This window comes from Eleutherodactylus coqui, chromosome 8 (genome assembly GCF_035609145.1).
Source record: "Eleutherodactylus coqui strain aEleCoq1 chromosome 8, aEleCoq1.hap1, whole genome shotgun sequence".
Taxonomy (NCBI): Eukaryota; Metazoa; Chordata; class Amphibia; order Anura; family Eleutherodactylidae; genus Eleutherodactylus; species Eleutherodactylus coqui.
The window spans coordinates 93,684,464-93,704,866 of NC_089844.1; the positions used below are offsets into that span (position 1 = coordinate 93,684,464).

Here is a 20,403-nt window from a genome sequence, read left to right on the forward strand (position 1 = left end):
AAATTTTTGATAACATATAGATTTCCATCTGTTTACTTTATTCTGGAAGCAATTTTGAATTTTTCTTTAACCATTTCGGTGACGTACAAATTTTACATTAATCATCAATATTTTGAGGAACACTTTGTTTTCCTGCACCAAGCCAACTTTGCAAAGGCTCATAGGTGTCAGAATGATAGATATCTCCCCAAATGACCCCATTTTACAAACAACACCCCTTAATATATATATACTGAGGAGGGTCATGAGTATTTTGACCCCACAGTTTTTTTTGTCAGGAGTTAACGCAATTTAGAGGAGAAGAAATAAAATTTCATATTTTAGAGAAAAAAAACTGTCCTTAAAATGACATCTTTGCAATCAATAAAATGAGGATCTATACCCCAAAAATGGACACCTCTGTTTATCCTGTGTTCAGAAACATACCCATTGTGGCCCTAATCTTATATATGTATGCACAAAAAGAAAGGAGCAGCCAGTGGCTTTCAGAACAGTAATTTTGCTTGAAGGCGTTTTAGGCCCCATTGCACACTTATAGAACCCTTGAGCAGCCAAAACAATGGAGAACCCCCATTGGCAATTGTATCATTTAAAAAAGTTTTTTTTGTACAGTACACATTAATAAAGACTTGCACCCCAAAATGGATACCCCCATTGTTCCTGTGTTCAGAGAAATACCTGTTGTAGGCTTAATCTGCTTAAAGGACACATGGCTAGGCCTGGAATGTAGGGAACACCCATTGGATTTCAGGCCCCATTGCTCATTTGTAGAGCCGTTAAACTGACAAAACAATAGAACTCTTTCTCTCCCCCCCACCACCACCACTCACACACGTGACCCCATTTTGAAATCTATACCCCTTAGCCTATCTAGGCATGTACTGAGCATTTTGCCTCCACATTTTTTTTGCAAAAATTATTATAAAGCAAGTGAAAAAAATAAATACAACTTCATTTTTTTCACAAATTTGTCACTTCATGAGTTTCCTTTGTTTCAAGCAGCGAAAACGGGAGGCGCAACCCAAATTTTATAGCACTAGTTCTTCTGTGTTCAGCAATACCCCCACTATAGCCCCAATCTACTTACAGGACACATAGCTAGGCCTATAATGGAGGGAACACCCATTGGATTTCAGGGCACAACTGAATAAATTTCAGGCCCCACTGCACATTAGCCTGTAGTGTTGGAGACCTTTTTTGTCTGAATGGAAGGCACATTTCAGGTGTTATGTAATAGAATATGCCGATTTCAAAAATAAAGAGGAAAAAATTTTCTGAAAACTGGAACACCTCCCTATTTACACTTGAAAAACCGAAAAATCATCTAATCAATAATTTTCATATTTATTTGTTGTTTATTATTTATTTTATGCCCAAAATAAAGTAAAACATTTGTTATTTATTAATTAAAACCAAAATACATGAATCATAAGCATAGTATTGGTTATTTACATTTCTGTACGTACAGTACAAAATGCAATCTTTACAACAGTCATATACGCATTAGCCTACTCAATTTACTCATATACCATTTAGGAGAAGAATAGTTAAAATCTATTTTTTGTATCGAAACATGGCAGTGAACTTTTCCATTTTTTTCGGTCATTTAGGGAGGTGTTGCGGTTTTCGGAAAATTGTTTTGTCTTGATTTTTTAAATGAGCATACTCGATTACATAAAACCTGAAATTTGCCTTTCATTCAGACAAAAAAAAGGTCTCCGACACTACAGGCCCATTGCACACTTGTGCAGAAAAAAAAAATTTCCTCCCTAAAAAGAACCTCCCTCACCCCCACATTTTTTTTGGCATTCCCTATATATTAGATAAAAGTAATAATGTAAGACTGTGTGGTATGTCTCAAAACAGGAGTAATTACAGAGGCCTGGTTGGGATGGGCACATGGGGCAATAAAACAGAGTATCCCTCCTCCCATGCTTGCTGCAAACCACTTTTTTGGGGGGTATTTTTTGATCTTCATTGCTGGGATGGGGTGTAAAAAGTGGCACTCTGTGAGCCTTCGCACCTCCTCAGACTCATAAGCTTGCTGAGGAGGTGCGGTGATCTTAAACAGAAGGCGCTCAACAAGCTGCTCCTGGAACTGCCTGAAGCTCAGCGGTCCTGGGATGTTTTATAAATTATGTAGGCATTATAGGAAGCGATCTGAATTAGATAGATCGGAACGGATCTGTGAGGGGAGATTAAACTTTCTTATGAACTTTTCTGGTGACCTCTACAGCCTCCAGTTTCCTGGGACGATCCAGTCTTCTGCGCATGCGTTGCCCTTTGTCATTTGGCTTACCTGGAGAGAATTACCTGGATTTCTCTCTTGATTGCTGATTTAGTTAAACTCAATCTCCGCTAACATTGATGCCAAAATTCATGTGATTCCAAAGGGTCCACTTACTTTTTCTTGCTTATGTAAAACACACTGTTCAGGAGTTTAGGTAGCAGTTGTATCTCAGTTAGGAAAGCTTCTTACTTGCCATGTACAAAGGAGTAGGAGTCTGCAGAATTTGATAACTGCCATTAGCCAAACACTAAGGCAGATGAGTCACTGGGTACAGCATACCCACCAATAATAAGGCATACTGCGCTTCTTGCTGGGTAAACCAGGTGATATTTAAAGGGGTTGTCTCGCGAAAGCAAGTGGGGTTAAGCACTTCTGTATGGCCATATTAATGCACTTTTTAATATACATCGTGCATTAAATATGAGCCATACAGAAGTTATTCACTTACCTTCCCTGCGCTGGCGTCCCCGTCTCCATGGCTCCGTCTAACTTCAGCGTCTAATCGCCCGATTAGACGCGCTTGCGCAGAAGGGTCTTCTGCCTTCGGGTCTGTCCGGCAGCAGCGGCGTTCTGGCTCTGCCCCTTCTACGTGTCATCGCGTAGCTCCGCCCTGTTACGTGTGCCGATTCCAGCCTCCTGATTGGCTGGAATCGGCGCACGTGACAGGGCGGAGCTACGCGATGACACGTACAAGAGGGCGGAGCCAGAACGCCGTTGCTGCCGGACAGACCCAAAGGCAGAAGACCCTTCTGCGCAAGCGCGTCTAATCGGGCGATTAGACGCTGAAGTTAGACGGAGCCATGGAGACGGGGACGCCAGCGCAGGGAAGGTAAGTGAATAACTTCTGTATGGCTCATATTTAATGCACGATGTATATTAAAAAGTGCATTAATATGGCCATACAGAAGTGCTTAACCCCACTTGCTTTCGCGAGACAACCCCTTTAATGGAAAATTTACTTGATCCCTAACCATTTTACTTGTCTTTTGAATTATTGTATAAAAACAGCAGGGACACATGGAATTGAATGTTTTCATCTCAGGTTTCATGCTGAAGAGACCAAAATCAAACCTATAATATACTGGAGGGCAATGCATTGTATAGCACATACATCATGTGATCTGTACGTGTAGCTGTATAAACTGGAATATAAAAGTCATGTAAACAGGAAGCAAAGTGGTTAACATTCCACAGCTAACATGGTATATAACCTACTAAGGGAAACGTAAGAGACCAAAACACTCTGCGAAAAGTATAATAAGGCTGGGTTCACATGTGGTGGAATTGCCGACTTTCTGGGAAAATGCAGCAAAGTGGACAAGATTTGCAAAAACCTCGTCCACACGCTGCGGAGAAGCCGCGCTGAAACTGACATGCCACACGGAATTCAAAGCCGCTGCATGTCAATTTTATCACCGTCTCTGCTGCGGCCTCTATCCTTTCTATGGGGAGAGACGGCGGCAGGAGAGTGCAGGCAGCGATGCCGCTTCAAAAACCCACGCCGAACGGCACGAGTCTTGAAGCTGTATTTCTGCCACGGAAATCCAGCAGTATTTCTGTGCGGTCCCGCTGTAGTCATTCCGTGAGATTTCCACGGGGTTTCCGGCCCGTGTGACCGCAGCCTTTAACTGTGAGTAATATAGTGGAGTCTGGGTTCAACGGCAGCAATCTAAATATTGATATGACATAATACACAACAAAACGATTCCAGATGAAACCTGAAACACCACAACAAGATACAGGTTCCATTTTGTCATTGTGTATATTTATTGTATACGGCTTGCAGATACTTTCAGCAATATTAAATGAATATGCAGGGCAACAGAGAGAAGATCACACTGTGTAGCAACAGTGAACATGGTTACCATTTCCCACAACATTACTAGAGCCAAGGTTTTACTTAAATGTATATACAAGAAAAATAGTTGATGAAGAGGGTTTTAGAATGGAACAACTCGATTGTAGTTGCTGCTCACTTTTACCAAGTCGCTTTAAATTCATTTTTAACTTAATCATATAAGGTGCGGCAATGTTTTTCTGTAAGGGCCCTGTCACATGGACATTTCCACCGCCTCCAGACATTCACAGAACAGAAGTTACATAGAATGTGTAGGTGGACCCGGCGCATACGCAATGTGATTCTGGAATTTGTACCCAAGAGGCTTTAACACCAATGAGAAATACAGCTATTCCATTGTACCCCATTGCTGCAATATTCACATATGTTGTCTAGCAGGACATTCAAATACCTTCTTTTAGCTGCTAAGACAGTCTGGAGATTGGACTGACATAAGTCTGTACATATGCCTTAATTAGGTATTTACCTAATACAGTGTGGGTTATTCAAAAGGTGCTACTGTGCATTGACAAAAAGCAATAGAACCGCACTTGGCTTTGATGAATCTAGCACATGTTTAACAATGGAAAGTAGTTGTCGGACATAAAAATTGCAGTGATGGTATAAAGAACAACTTATACTTCTAACATATGATTAAACATGCTCATGTAGAAGTTATCAGCATTCACAAAGTGTAAGATAGATGTCAAACCATAGCTTTGGCCAAGTTATTTTTTTTTCCTTTTTCAGGGGCATATATATGAAATTGTTCAGTTGCAAATTACTGATCGCCTATCCTCAGGGTAGGTCCTCAATAACAGATTTTCAGGGGTCCATTGTCTGGGACCTCCATCAATCAACTGTTACCTGGGCTGGTGCACTTAGCTGATTTCTGCAGGAAGCAGAGAGCTCTGTTCCTACTGCCGTGGTGAGGCTTGGCAATGCTTGAAATGAATAGAAACTTGGCCTACAATACCAAGCCTGGCCACTGCAGTGGAAACGGAGCTGTCTGCTTCCTTTAGAAATCAGCTCAATGCACAAGCACACCAGCCTAGATAAAAGCTGATCAGTGGAAGTCCTTTTGCAATGGACCTTTGCCAATCTACTACTGATGACTAATCCTGAGGATGGGCCATTTATAGTTTACAACTGGACAACTTCCCTGTAACATACTTAAATTCATTATGACAAAAATCATTTCTAACACAACAAGAAAACAAAAGGTAGCATAATGTATAGCAATACTTTTATATGGGCGCAGACATACAGCGCTGCCGCGTTCTCCAGAGAAGTGGTAATTTCATACACACAATGGATGAATTGTATCTAATGTAAAAGGGATTCAACATGATTATTGTTTAATATTCTATAATCTTCCCAGGCTCGCGAGCGGGCGCCTCTCTAAACCATTCAGATTTATATTAATTTTTAAGTATACATTAAAAAAACAAGTTCTTTCACATCATTATGGAACATCCAATAATCTCTAAACCTTGTGTTTTATTAATAGGCTTTCTAGAATCAACTCATTAATAGGCTCTTTGTAATTGCCAGCAGTGGAAGAACAGAAGTGCAATGTAAAGAAGTCGATGAGGGTCTGATTTCAATACAAGGCAGTGCAGCCTATGCAGTGCGATATTATGGAGAGCCAGTAGGGTTATTGTCGGATGGGTTGAGAGAGAAAAATAGAACTTGGCAAGACTTTATGGTTTTGCCTAAAAAAAGGTTTTTCCAAGTCATCACTTCAATCATATTTCTCCTCATCAAGGGATGGATTCCTCAGTTATTCTTAACGAGAGGAGTTCCATGGAGTCCTGGTTTGATATATATTAACACTAGCCGTTCCAGTTATTTAGCTGGCCCTACATGGAGGTCTGGCTTTATTAAATCTATATGTTCTTTACATTGAGGTATTCCATAATGAACATTAGGGAGGTTATGTGTTATTGTTGCAACATAGACCCTTAACACAGATATACAAAAAAAAGGAGCCTGTTTATATTAGGAAGAAACATTTTTCAATCACCAACAGAATGTCCATCAAACAAACAATTTATCTGTCAATAAAGTAGTAAGAAATAAAATATGCCATGAACTTTGAACATGAGGAAAAGTGTCAGAAGTTTTCCCATTTAATATACATACGATTGTTATGTTACTAACGTTAAAGGGGGCAAAGAGAAAAAAAAAAGTTTTTTCCCAAGTGACAGCACCAATCCCGTCTACTGGCTGTGTGTGGTATTGCAGCTCCACCCAATCTGGTGAGAACAGATTTTCTTACCCCTGCTCCCCTAACCAGATTGCCTGTCATGCTCGGGACATATCCTATCTATACTGCAGTCACTTCCATGCAGTGCTGCCTCCTGTCTGACGCTTAGCAGTTACCATCTGAGATTTCTCCCTGCTTTCTTGTTCACTATTCTGTCCCAACAATCTCTTGATGTATCAACACAACATTACAAGAGTATCTAGACACTATACCATCTCCACCTGCTATTAGGACAGTGTGATTATCATTACTATTCGCCGAAATAAGCTGCAAACCATAAGTATATAATCAGGAGGCTGCACGGTCGTCATCTTCATTGTAACTGCACAACAAGAGCCTCTAATCGTCAGGACTAACTGTGATAGAAGTTTATGTCCCCCCCATCTAAAGAGCATGTTTGGTAGGGGCCATTACACAGGAATTATGAAGACCGAAAAACTGAATGTGAGAGGAACATGAAGCCAAGTAAGGGCGGCCGCATACACATGGGTGAGAAAAGTGTGTGGTTGCGAAAATGCAACCGATCATAATAATAAAAGTAATTATTTGCATGGGTGAAAAATTTTCCACGCAGAAAAATTGCAGTATGTTCTAATTTGTGCGAGTCTCGCATGAGAATAGAATATGCAGATGTGCGGCCTCCCACTTATCACACAGCACACTGATGGGGTGTATGTATGCTGTGTGATCCAAGTCACACCTGAAAATGTCAGGCATGGCCCACTCTCACCTATGTGAATGCCCCCCTATGAGTACATTGACATGGGCATGTGCGTCACTGGTCAGGACTAATATTGCACTCTTTAACCTGTGATTGTTGCCTACGATTGCAATGCATTTTGCGAGTAAAAAAAAAAATCACGTTTTTTCAATATTAAAGAAAAACTTGCAAGTGGGATGCAATTTATTTTGCCTGCCATAGGAAATAATGGCGATTATTAAACAAGAATCACTCAAAAATAGGACAAGCAGTGATTTTTCTGTCTTGGACCATTGGTCGGAGAGAAAAATCACTCGTGATTAAAAAGATTGAAATGTATATGTTCTTTACAAGGGCCAGCTCCGTCCATGTCGCAATCTGGTGGAACTCGCCCTTGTGCAAGCATCCTAAATCATTGGTGGTCAAAATTGAGGACTACATTACCCACCTGAGAAAGACTCCAGGAATTTCAGATATAAAGGAATAACTATCCAAGGCAATACTAGTCAACTTTAATATACTGTGGTTAGTTACCCTGTTTCCCCGAAAACAAGCCCTAGCACGATCTTTCAGGATTTTTGAGGATGCTTAAAATATATGCCCTACTCCAAAAATACACCCACGTTACATTCAATAAAAAAGTCAATGTAAATATTGTCCAGGCAGCTATACACGTTAGAAAGTAAAAGCTTTGGAACAAAAATTAATATAAGACCCTGTCTTATTTTCAGTACATAGTGAGTAAAAAAAAAATCACCGGAGTGGCTAAGTGGAGGGAGAGGGGGCGGAGCATGCTCTTTTTTCCTAATTTCGAACTCTATTTAAATAGCTGGTCCTTTGTCTCACAGCACCAGAAGCTTCCAAGTCAGGGTATGATCTACAAGTAATTGTCTAGTCCTGACAGACCCTCCGCTGCAAAGACTGTCCTGTCACTGGCTGTTTACTTCTGATCGTAATCATGGAAGATCATTGTGGAAGTCACTGGATCAAGACAAAAGCAAAAAAAGAAAACATAAAAAAAGACTGGGGAAAAGGAAGCTACCCTCTAATTCTCTCTGCATATGCCCATACATATAAACCATCAAGTCACCAACAAAGGATAATATGTGCAGCATATAACTGTGCACAAGAGAAGATAAGCCTAGAACAACCCACCGCACTTTTAGTTCTTTTTAGACCTTTCTAGGCGGCAATGAAGTATTTTTATTGGAGGACCATTTGACTGTAAATGCTACACTGTACTGTCACCCAGGATATAACAGCAGCGGGATGAAACAATTCTGAGAAAAACCTAATACACATATGACAATAGCACCCCTTAAGCAATTAAGGCAGACGTCAGTTCGTGGACTTACGGTACCTACTGGCCACTTTGACTGAACCGGATTACAAGCCTAGTGTGAAGTCTTTCTTGAGGCATCGTTTTTGCACCAAGTATCAAGTTAAATGATCGTATACTATTCTTTGCAGTTGACTGAAAACAGACATATTGAAATAAAACATTCTTGTTATCTTTTATTTTACAGCTGCTATATTATTACTTACAGAATTATATGCCTATTGCAGGAATACATGCAGAGACGCACTGCACACCAACGTACACTACAAAAAGATTCCGTTATATGTAGACTATGAATAGAGTTTGGTCCTGTCCATACTGCGAATACTTATGGATCACCAGATTCTGTTTCTGTTCAGCAAAGTGCACAATGACCCTTATCCTGAAACTGCATTGCTTGGTTGGATATTATGATACAATAAGTCTAAATTAATAGTACATTAGTCAGCCGGCTGTGCAACAAGTCCAAAAAAGTTTATGACATAGGTTACCAGTCTCTAGAAAGTTTGGTATTCTGGTCTCTTTTAGGTGGGGCTGGAGGTGGTCCCCTTCGTAATGTTGCATAGCCTGATAAATGGCTGCCTCCATAGCAATTAGCTTTTTGATGTTCACCTAAAAGTTCTGGTGGTGGTGGAGGCAGTACCATATCATCCATAGTAGCAGTGGGTTCAGGCCTTGATAAACGAGCGGAGGACAGAGAACTATGTCGAGTAATAGATTTTCGCTGCAGAGTCTTGTTTAGGTCAGCAAGGAATTCAGGCTGTACACTAAGGCCAGGCTTGGGCGAAGTTGGGACTTGAGGACTTATGGGGGCAGGTTCTGTCATTTCAGCTTGCATTAACCTCATGCTATCATTCCGTTTTGGCCTAGTAGGAGGTGGAGCCTTCTTTACAGATGATTTGGACCACGTCTGGGGTTGTGGGTTCACTACAGCTACTTTTGGTGAAGTGTTCCCAGAAAACAACATTGGTGGGGCATCTACAGGTGGAGGCGGAGGGGGTAGAAGCTCAAGATCTGCTGGTGGAGGTGGAAATTCAGACTCTGAATCAGAAGGAGGAGATGGAAATTCTGTTGTGTGTTCTTTTGCTGTAGGCATAATTTGGGCAGAGAGATTTCCTTGTTGAAAAACCAACGGCAAGTTTACACCCGAAAGGTTTAGTTTAACTGGTTTTGGTGGAGCTGCTGGTGGGGGTAATGACTCTTTAGAAGGAGATCCTGGAGATTCTGAAAATTTACACACAAGGCTGTCCACAGATGTTTTCTTGGATTCAAAATACTCAGCAGAACTATTGGACTTAATACTAGAATTTCTCTGTGGTGTTGGTGGAGGTTTTTTCCCTCCCGGACTTGACGTCTTGGTTGATTTCTTAACGGGGGAACCGGTTTTGTCTGGTGTTGGTGAGGGTGGTGGAACAGGGGATGTTGAAGGTGGCGGTGGAGGTGGTGGGGGTGGTGGTGGAGGAAGTAATGCTAAGCTACTTTCAGGGGGAGGAGGAGGAAATTCTGGCGATGGAACGGAAAACGGCTGCCATTTTGGTTTTGCTTTCACAGCTGGTGGAGACTGCGGAACCGTACCTGGCGTTGCAGGCTTAGGAGCATCTGATGGAAGTGGTGTCGGAAACTGACTAACAATTTGCTTAACTGAGGGCATGGCTGATTGTGGAGAGGAAGGAGGCTTGGCTGAAAAGCTTTGCTGTTTTGGTAATGTTGGAGGTGGTGTAGGACCACTTGGGGCTGATGTAGATACTGAAGATTGCTGAGTTTGGGAAGGAGTAAAATGTAACTGCTTTTTGGGTGCTGTAGGGGGTCCTGTGGCTGCAGTGGTTGGTGGATTAACAACTGGGGCTATAATTTTACTTACAGGCAGAAACTGCTTAACTGCAGCTTGGGATGGTGGTGGAGGAGGAGGTGGAGGTGGTGGTAATGATGGGGGAGGAGGAGGTGGAGCAGTCTGGATAATGTTATTCTGTGGGACTTGATTAATCTTTAGAGGTGGTGTATACTGAGGTGTGGATGGTGCACAAGGGTTAGGTTTTAGCATTGCCATAGCAGAACCAGGGGGAGGTGGTGGTGGAGGAGGGGGAGGAGGAGGGGGTGGAGGAATAGCTCCATTTGGGATGACAACCATCTGAGGCTTTGTACTTAGTGTAGTATGTTGAACTGCATGGGTAGCTGATGGTGCCTTGAAGTGTGGTCCTGGATACTGGGCAGCATTTTGTAACCTTGTGATGGTACTGTACTTTGCAAACAATATTGGGGTAGATTTGGATTGTGTAGGAAGTGGCGGAGGAGGAGGAGGTGGTGGCGGCGGAGGTGGCGGTGGAGGAGGTGGTGGTGGTGCAAGCGGTGAGGGTTGGGATAATGCATGTGGAGACACAGCTCTTATCTGGATCTGTGATTGGGGTGTCAACGAAGTTAAGGGACGTGTTAGGGTTTCAATGCGAGCCTAGAACAACAGAAAAAAAAAACCAGATGAATAGAGTCAGTCAATTTCATTTATAGACAAGCTGTACAGTAACATAGTATTTGGTTAAAAGAAAGAAAACATGCTGGTAGAAAAATAGAAACTTCTGTAAAAGGGAACATTCTGTATCAATTGGTATTTATGTCTGCCTTTATATTACATCAATTAACATCTTTAACGAACTTGCCAATGAACAATTACAACTCCTAGTACTGGATGATAAACACCCGTGGGCAGTTACACAGGGCAGAACAGAAAAAGCTCTAAAAATACAAATGAATGACATGGAAACATTGACGGCACATCAGTGACTGATAAATGAGACAATTGCAGGGCAAAGGCAGCATCACAAGGCAGGCTATGTTCACATTACACATTGGGAAGTTGTGGTTTTTATTTTCCTGGCAATGAAAAGACGAGGTTCTGAAAATGTTGAATTTATTGAAAAATTGTATAAAGCAGCAAGTTATAGAGGAGGAGCCGAGCAGGATGATATGGAGGAGCCGAGCAGGATGATATGGAGGAGCCGAGCAGGATGATATGGAGTTTTGTTAGGACAGTTCCAGCATAACTTTGTATTTTATTGGGCTTAGTAGACTTCCGGGTGTTTCTAGCCCGTGACCGACTTAGGCCGTCTGCACACGAACAGGTCAGATTCCGAATGTGGGATTCCGCACTGGAATCCAACCCTATTCCCGGTCGGTTACCCCACATATCTGTCTTCTTTCTTCTTCATTTGTACTGCGGATGGTCTAGATGGATCGCCGTCGGACATGCGCAGTACAGATTTTCTAACGATGCCGCGGGTCGGATGGCTTCCATTGACTTCAATGGAAGCCGTCCGTGCACCCACTGCACAAAAATACAGCATGCTGCGATTTTTCCTCCGTGAGCAGAAACCGCAATTGATTTCCGCATGTATGCAGGGAAAAAAACGCTTTTCCATAGCCTGCTATCGACCCGGGGTGGGGGTACCCACTCTGGATTCCGCAATGCAAAAACCCGTGTGCAGGCGGGCCTTAGGGTAGTTTTAAAAATGGTATGACCGTCATTCATTTTCTCTCAAATAGGACAGTTGTTCAGTGAATGATAGTGGAGCACGCCAGAGACTTCTTCACGCAGCCCGCTTCCATTCACTGCAGCTGCCTGTTCATACTAAGCGGCAAGTTACTCACTAGTCATTCTGTTTCAGTGAGCTAAAACGACAAGCGACTTCTCACTCGGTCCCATTTCGGGTGCCGTAGTTACACAGACCAACAGTCCCCTATAATCACTTGTTTGAGTGATTATTTGGGCAGCTATCGGCCTGTGTAAAATTCCTTACCTCCGTATGTGCAGCCATACACGGATCGCTACCACTCAATGAATAAGACCGCCCACTGGACTCCTGAACCAAGAACAAGTAGGAGGTATAAACAGAATAAAATACAAGTTACACTGGAACTTTTCTAGCACAACTATATGTCAATCGGCTCGGCTCCTCCTGCTCTATAACTCCCGCCTGCAGAGACAGCACTAAACTTTACATCTGACAAGTTTGCTTTAAATCTGGAAAATGTGCATTGTCCTCAGTGCTTTATTTGCACATTTGTTTTTACATCTGTTGTCCAACTGAAATCAACAGGCACATCAAAGTGGGTTTTTTATTATTTTTGTTTTTTAGCTATGCTGGTAAGGATAGGATGTATGCAACTTATCCTATAGATCACAAAATCATTTTAAGGACTATTAGTAAAAACAAAATACCATTTAAAGCACAAAAAGGGTGTGAACATAGCCTAAGACAGTAAAGTGAGGCAGGAAGATGGTGAGGGGAGGCAAGTTAAGCAGAACATAACTGGTAATCCTACACTGCAAAAGGAGGCCTTAGATAAGATGCAGCATTCCCTCTGCAGCCAGTCGGAAAGAGAAGAGCGGCTCTCTGTGTCCCAGCAAAAACTATCGGGATTTTTAGCTATTTAAATATGAATACATTCAATTATTTTTATTTATATATATCTATATATATATAAAACTGGTTTCATTGATGGATGCAGTATATCTACCCCTTGCATGCCTTTCATATGCAGTATATAGCATCCATTCTGCACATTTTATGCGTGATGAAATATAACTTTTCTAATAATTAAATGTCCAATGAAGACTCACTAGCAGCATAACATGGATTGAATAATGCAAGTTATGCAACTTTGTCCATGCTTCAGGTAAATGGGTAAATCCCCTCCCCGTCATACCCTAGTGAACGAGATAGGCCTTCATGGATGAATTAACACAGTACATATTAAAAAGTGGGAGCACTACCCTACATATTACTTTGTAGAATCAATTCAGAGCTGAACTCCGGGACAATTTTAGAAATCTGCTACTGAAGCCACAATGATGCTTACTTGCTATTTCTTTTTATCAGTGTTGGCTACTTTTTAATTTTCCCCTCCTGACTGGAACCCCTAACTCATCAGCTGCTCTCCAGAGCCACTGCCCAAGTTACCAGATCCTACAGGCTTAGTCACATTCACTTTGAATGGGACAGAGTCTGCAGTACCATTCTAGGCCACAGCACAGTGTATGGAGCTGTGTGCTCCTGGCACAGTAGCTCTGGGCATTGGTGCAATGCCTCCATTAAACATCTTGGTTGGTGGGGGTGCTCAAGCCTTGTTGATCAGCTATAATTGCCAATCCTGCAGATACATCAGTAATACATTAGAATTGGAAAGCTCCTTTAAGTTGCTGATACGGGATAAAAGTTGATAGAAAGGCTGATAAGTACATATGCACATAGCAGCCACTAGCAGACAGACTTTGATGTTAGCCATGTCTCGGTAACTTTTGCCATTTGGTGCATCTCTGCACAAAAGGGCCAAAATGTCCAATAGCATTACTGAGTGTTTAACCTACTAAGTTTTTAAGCTAACAAAGTTGAAATACTGATTTTTTTTTTTGCCCTAAAATACTGGCTTTTTATCCCCATAAACGAGCGCCGTGGATTTTTTTCACTGACTGGTCTAGCAAGAACAGGCCCTTTACTAATATGATGCGCCAATCCCAATCTTCACTACTGAGCAAAACATATCTGGAAACATTTAGACTAGAATAGAATGAGATTTGGGCAAGGGGAAAAATATGTTAACCAGAAGCCAGGGGGGTATTTGTGTTAAGGTTCATGTTTTCAGGAAAGGAATAAGGATTTTTTCTCTTTTTTTTTAGAAAGTTAGTCTGGAAAATTCCAGTTGACAACATCCAGGTTAAATGTGCTTTGTCATATGACCCCTGACCTTAATACTGCCCCGTACAAATCGCTGTGGGCTTGATGACCTTAGCTGTGGTGGGCTTCACATTTGGAACCTGGGACAATGAGGCAACAGGAGAAACACGAGCAGTGAAACAAAATGCGTGGCGACAGAACAGCAACATGATGTGTATATGCTGACCCCATCCAATAGGATTTCCCATATTACAATGAGAGGTCTACATAAGACTTCAATACTTTCAACTAGTATCATTTTTTTTTAATAAGATTCGAGAAAATAATTGATTTACAGTCACAAATAGGTTTCAGCAATGGTCTACAAACTTGCCCGGTGGAATGGCCACATGACAGCAAAACAAATGGCAATGATTTGATACATTCTACGTTGAAATGATTGATACTATGCAGCAATCTACATCACGGAGTGGGAAGTCAGGCGCAGGGCACAGAAATAATAGATGAAGCAAGCAGCAGCCTGCTTGTCATGCAGCCGTGCCGCTCATGCCTTAATTTGTAAAATGGGCATTAATTGCAGGCGATGCTACCTTGCTGGATTCCTCCAGCTGGGTTCCTCTCTTCCAGGCTTCCGAAAAGATGGAGCTCACAATGCTCTGGGAACGTACATGGCTGGTGGCCAGGGAGTCGGACAGCCCACTATCGGATTGGTTTGAATGGTTTGATTGGGACTCTGTATAAGGAAAATAGACAACAGGATAGAAATATCACAATTCTGTATGGCAGATTATACAGTTATGTGCCTTGATAACTAGATGTAAATTGGCAACCTGGTGAGGTGGTAAACGTACATGTTTTGTTTATTGCCGACTTATCTGTACATTTTTTCTGTGACTAACTGGAGAGGAAGGCTCAACAACACATGCATAAGACACCACTATGCAGGGTGCAGGTTCCTCTATGCCTACTGTAGGTCTATTGCATGCCCCGTCTGTACCAGTAGTGTAATACCACAAGTTACGTCCCATTTAGACGGTATGACTGCACGAGCGCGGAAGTCACCACTGAGGTAACCACTAGATCGCGGGCTTCTCGCTCAACGCTTCATGTGCTGAGCAGGGAGCATTTACAAGCAGCGAGTAGCCAGCAATCCAGCATTTTTTTTAATGCTGACTGATAGTCATCGATAACGAGAAGTGAATGAAAAACAAAAGATTTTTTTTGCATTTTCACAGGATGAGTATAGCTCAATTTGATTCGTTTGAATGAATTTTGAGCGATAATTGTCCTGTGTTAAAGCCCGTTTACACGCAACGATTATCGCTCAAAATTCGTTAAAACAATGGCTTTTGAGCGATAATCATTCTGCGTAAATGCTATCATCGTGCACTTTTCATCTAAATGATGATTGTTAGGCGAGTTTAAAATCCATTGTTCAGACCGCAGGCAGTTATCTCCACGTGAGCAGGAGATTACATTGTATTCTCTCTGCAGCCCATTGGAGAAAACAGACCACCTGCTGAGTTCTGCAAGCAGCTCCTGAAGGCTCATTTGCACGCAAATGAGGCTGCTAAAGTACTAATGGGCATTAGTACTAGAGATGAGCGAACACGCTCGAATAAGGCAGTTACTCGAGCGAGCATCGCTTTTCTCAAGTAACTGCATTCTCATCCGAGCAGGCTCGGAGGGCAATGGGGGAAGGGGGGGGGGGGGGGGAGAGAGAGAAAGAGAGATCTCTTTCACTTTCCCCCCCTGGCTCCTGCTCGGATGAGAATGCAGTTACTCGAGAAGAGCGATGCTCGCTCGAATAACTGCCTTATCCGAGCGTGCTCGCTCATCTCTTATTAGTACTTTATGCAAAATGAGCGCTAATCTTTCAATCGCTTGAAAGATTTTTGCTTGTAAATGGGCCTTTACATAGTCTCAGGATACAATACTTTCAACCTAAAATGGTCTTTTGTAGCCACTGTAACTTGAAACCAGATTCAACATATAATGCCACAGACAGTCTGAATTTACAGCATGTGCAATTTGTTGGAAAAATCAGGGTCAAGTCAGTGTGGGCATTTCAATGGTAGAAAAACGATTACTGAACTGCATGCACTGCTTGTCTGTCCAGTAGCGCCTCTCTCCAGGCCTTATACTGCTCATTTCCTGTGACATGATGAACAGCTTCTTTGGACACAATGTGATAGCGGCTCCATTTTATTTCTCCGGTACCGTATATGTTTTGTGCAGAAGCCTAAAGAAGTTCCTGTCTTCTACACAGAAAGTGATGTCCATCTTCCAGTAGCTCTCTGACTTTCATATACAAGTACTGTACTTACTTCATCTGTGTTTGTTGTTATCTGTACAGGTTAACTTTTATCTTCATTTTGTATTACTTTGGGATGAAATTTTTTGAGCTTCAGAACTAATTATCAATTTTCTATAGAGTTATGGAAAATTGTTAATTAGTTCTGAACCGAATATTTTCAACATATGGTGGTCGTCCCAGAACCAATTAATATTGTATGTTGAAGGACTACTGTAAAGAACATTCCAGCTTAGCATGTAGACACTTGTATGACTGGTTATTACGTACTTGTTTCTGCATTTAGACATACAAACGATACATTGAATTCTTTTACATATAGAGGACAATATGCCTTAAATGTAACTAGAATCATACCTGGTAAACTAGAAGAGCTGGAGCCAGATTTCATGCTGGAGCTGGACAAAGATGTCCAGTCATAAGCAGCTTCTGTCCGCTTCAAGGCCTCCTGATAATTGGTGTAAAGTTGTTTCCCATACTAGATGGACAAAAAGTCCAACAAAATGTAAACGTAACATATAATACAAAACATGTAAAGCCATATAAATCACAATAGTATACTTTAAAGAGGTTCTGACATTAAAAAAAAAAAAAGTACTTAACTTGCCTGGGCAGGACCGATCGCCAGGCATGTCCCCTCCGTCGGGCATCTTCTTCTGTGGCTTCTAGAAGCAGAGCTGGAGCGCTCAAAATGACCGCTTCCTGTTCTGCTCCGTCCGTCAGCCACTTCCGAGGTGAACGGACGGGCCGCCCAGAGCAAGCACGTCACAAGCAGTGCTTGCTGTGGGCGGCCCGTCCGTCCTGGCTGAACTCCCGAGTGCTGCGCATGCGCAGTGGAGAGAGGGCCCGTCCTGACTCCTGTCAGAGGGCACCTGTCTTCTGCGCATGCGCAGATTCCCAGAGGGGGGCCGCTTGTCGGAGGAAGAAGAAGAGCCTCCTGGGAGATGACCCCACTGCACAACAACATCAGGAACAAAGGTAAGTATAAGATTTTTATGCTTTAGCAGCCATTAATTGTGAGTTCCCTGTGTCCATTAGGCAGACCTGGGAACAATGGCTGCTAAAGCATAAAAACATTATTCATGTCACAACCCCTTTAAATATACACCTCGAAGGAATTGACCCTACATTTATGTACAGACAGACTTTCGTCTATGTTCAAGGAAAGGAGGACGAAAACTCTCAAAGGAAGTGCCTAAAAGTGCAGTCAGGTATTTGCTTTGAAGTTCTAGATCGGCTTATTCCAGCGTGTCACCTCAACAAATCCTCATACAAATTCAAGGTAACATTTGTCAAGAATTAATCTCCATCATGTAATATTCTCATGACTTCAGCCAAAAGCTACATGCCCCGAGCTGCACAATAGAGATAGCAGAGGTCATACTACTGAAGTTTCCCGCAGATCATGTGGGCGACATTATACGGATCAAGTACGCAATCAGTAAACGGATCATTTTCTCTCACTGGAGCTGAATAGATGAGGCTACATCATTCAGAAGATAATGTGCTGCACGCTTTTGCCCCTGGGCTCATCTAAGACCACCCATAAATGTCACGAACGACAAGTTACCTTTGCTATTCGGATTCCATTAACCCACTGGTGTAATGTTCGGACGTCATCACAGCACAGATACTTGATGTACTGAGACTTTTTCTGGATTTGTGGATGCTGTGAAAATAATTGTTACATGCACATTAATTATAGTGATAAGTAAGATGAGTATTGAGTGTTCTGACTTTATGGGGATAGGACTTGGTGAAGGCTTTTCAACATTTGGTTTACTTTTTTTTTATTTGTTAGTTTGAATTCATAAATATTCAGATATAATAAAAAGTAGCAATTAAAAGCTTTACCTCTTGTCCCCATTCATAAAACCTTATGGCCATGTCTACATGGTTGTACAATAAGGTAAACATGTCAAAGCTTTTTAAACATTATCATTTTCCCCCCTTTTTTAATATCTGCGAGGGTTATTAAGAAAATTATTTGGAAATCCAAAGTTTTTGGAATGAAACTTTGAAGACTCTTAGTATTTGGTGCCAAAACTGCATGTCAGTAACATTTATTATACTTGTTTACAGTAGTTATTACAAAAAAAGGAGATGTTTCAATGGTGCCAGCTGAAAATGAATACTAAAAAAATGACAGACTACCTTTTGGCCATAGCGGTTGTCATGTACAATCTTACCACTAGGTGGCAGTATAGCTACAAAAAAATGGAGTTGATGGAGGACTATGGTAGGATGATGTAAGAGTATTCTACTACTGATATGAAGCTGAAGCCTCAGTCACCAATACTATTCCGGAAGCTGCAAATAAAACAGCCAGTTCCTTCCCCAACAAACATGATTTATGTCAACCAGATGAGAGGAATGTGTTGCATAATTCCTCAGGAGGTTCCAGCCTATGAAGTAACTACAGGGCATCACTAACACAAATGTTACCTTTAATACCAGGCAGTAGTCTGTAGGAGCCTTGTACTTGCTCCGATACTCCTGACCGTAGTAAACATTGACATGATCCAGCTGAAGGAAGCAGACGAGGTCTCGGGATGCCTGACAACAAGAATGTACTATTAGACTCGCAGCAAGTAAAGAAACAAGGCAAATCATCGCCCATTTTCCGAGAAGAGAATATTGGTTTATAAAGAATAATTTTAAAAGTTGTGAAATTAAAACCCAACGATAGAAGTAGTTTAATTGAATTCATTAGAAATATTTATGATTTCCTTAAAATATATGTATATTGCCTACATAATGCAGTACTTAAAGGGTTATTCCCATCTCACTATTTAAGCTCATCTTCATGTCAGTGTCCTCTCACTTTCACATTTCTCCTTGGGCATTTGACTTCATTAATTGCTGGATTGTACGTGTATGCGCTCCAAGATGACACTATAAATGCAGAGCAGTACTGTAAGCACTGTTCCTGACCACCAGCTAGGGCAAAAGTGGTTTGATTGTCAGGATCAACTACCGTCCCACCACTGTTCAATGTGGCCTCATCTATGGCCCATTCTCCAGGTGTTACAGCGCCGGTCCTCTCTGCTCTTGGTGTCACCAGTACTTCGGCCCATACCTCTGCACTGCCAACAGTGATGCATTTCCCAGAGTGACTGATGAAGGGGTTCACCCCGATTGCATATCTTTTACTGGCTTTTAATTCGCTGAATAAAAAGAGAACTTGGATATTTTATCCTATCGTCTCATGACTTTCATTGGAAAGTTTTTTGTTTTCGCATATCTGGTCTGCCCAACATTGGTAGGTCTACTTGGTTGTCAGCACCTCCACCATTTGTCTTCTATAAAGCCATCTTACACCCAGGTCTCAGGCTTCTGATACTTTTCGGTTTGCGCCACCCCCAGGTATGCTTTAGGCCGCCTGCAGACGGTTGGGTCGAATCCGGCTGCGAGAATTCTTGCAGCGGGACCCATCACGCGCCCCTGCAGGGACCAGCGCGTACTCCCCTGCTTCCGCGGCTCTGGCTGTTTGATGTGTTGGCTGCCGGGCAGCCGGTGCATGCGCAGACCGAAGCCGGCAGCCAGGGAGTGAGATTTCTGTGTGGGGCTCGCATACCGCGGAGCATACCGCGTTTTGTTTGCTGCGCGGAAAATCACCGCAGTGTGCATAGGATTGCGTTTGCCAACGCAATCCTATGGCAGCTTTCACGGGCGGAGATTCTGCGGGAAATCCCGCCGCGGAATTTCCGCCCGTGTGCAGGAGGCCTTAAGGACTGAGTTATGGGAGGGCACATGGTGACTCTATACAACCACAGAATCATGGATCTCTAAGTGTAGCGCTGTGTTCAGTGACCGTTCTATTTTCCGCACCTTTGCTTTCCCTTTTGGTACATAGTAAATACCAGATGCTCTGAGTAAGAAATATCTCTTCTTCCAAGACTTCTTTCCATCATCCTTCAGCCACAGGACTCCCTCTATTTCTGGAACAGTGACTGAACTACCACAGAAGCATTCCTGTAGGCAAAAG

The 20,403-nt window shown here is 42.2% G+C and overlaps 1 protein-coding gene across 4 annotated transcripts in view; it reads right to left on the reverse strand.

Annotated features, from left to right (window-relative positions):
• Nucleotides 1–4,033: 4,033 nt before the first annotated feature.
• Nucleotides 4,034–20,403, reverse strand: part of RAPH1 (Ras association (RalGDS/AF-6) and pleckstrin homology domains 1) — a 137,458-nt gene continuing 121,088 nt past the window's right edge. For 3 of the 4 annotated variants that reach the window (XM_066576070.1, XM_066576071.1, XM_066576069.1), the window contains 6 exons: nt 20,247–20,390; nt 18,861–18,971; nt 17,986–18,084; nt 16,773–16,893; nt 14,692–14,834; nt 4,034–10,881 (listed from right to left, as the gene is read on the reverse strand). In XM_066576070.1, coding sequence (XP_066432167.1) covers nt 8,923–10,881; nt 14,692–14,834; nt 16,773–16,893; nt 17,986–18,084; nt 18,861–18,971; nt 20,247–20,390 — 2,577 coding nt within the window. In that variant the 3' untranslated portion in view covers nt 4,034–8,922. Of the gene's footprint in view, nt 10,882–14,171; nt 14,242–14,691; nt 14,835–16,772; nt 16,894–17,985; nt 18,085–18,860; nt 18,972–20,246; nt 20,391–20,403 lie in introns of all 4 variants that reach the window. The other variant, XM_066576072.1, reaches the window with a different exon arrangement.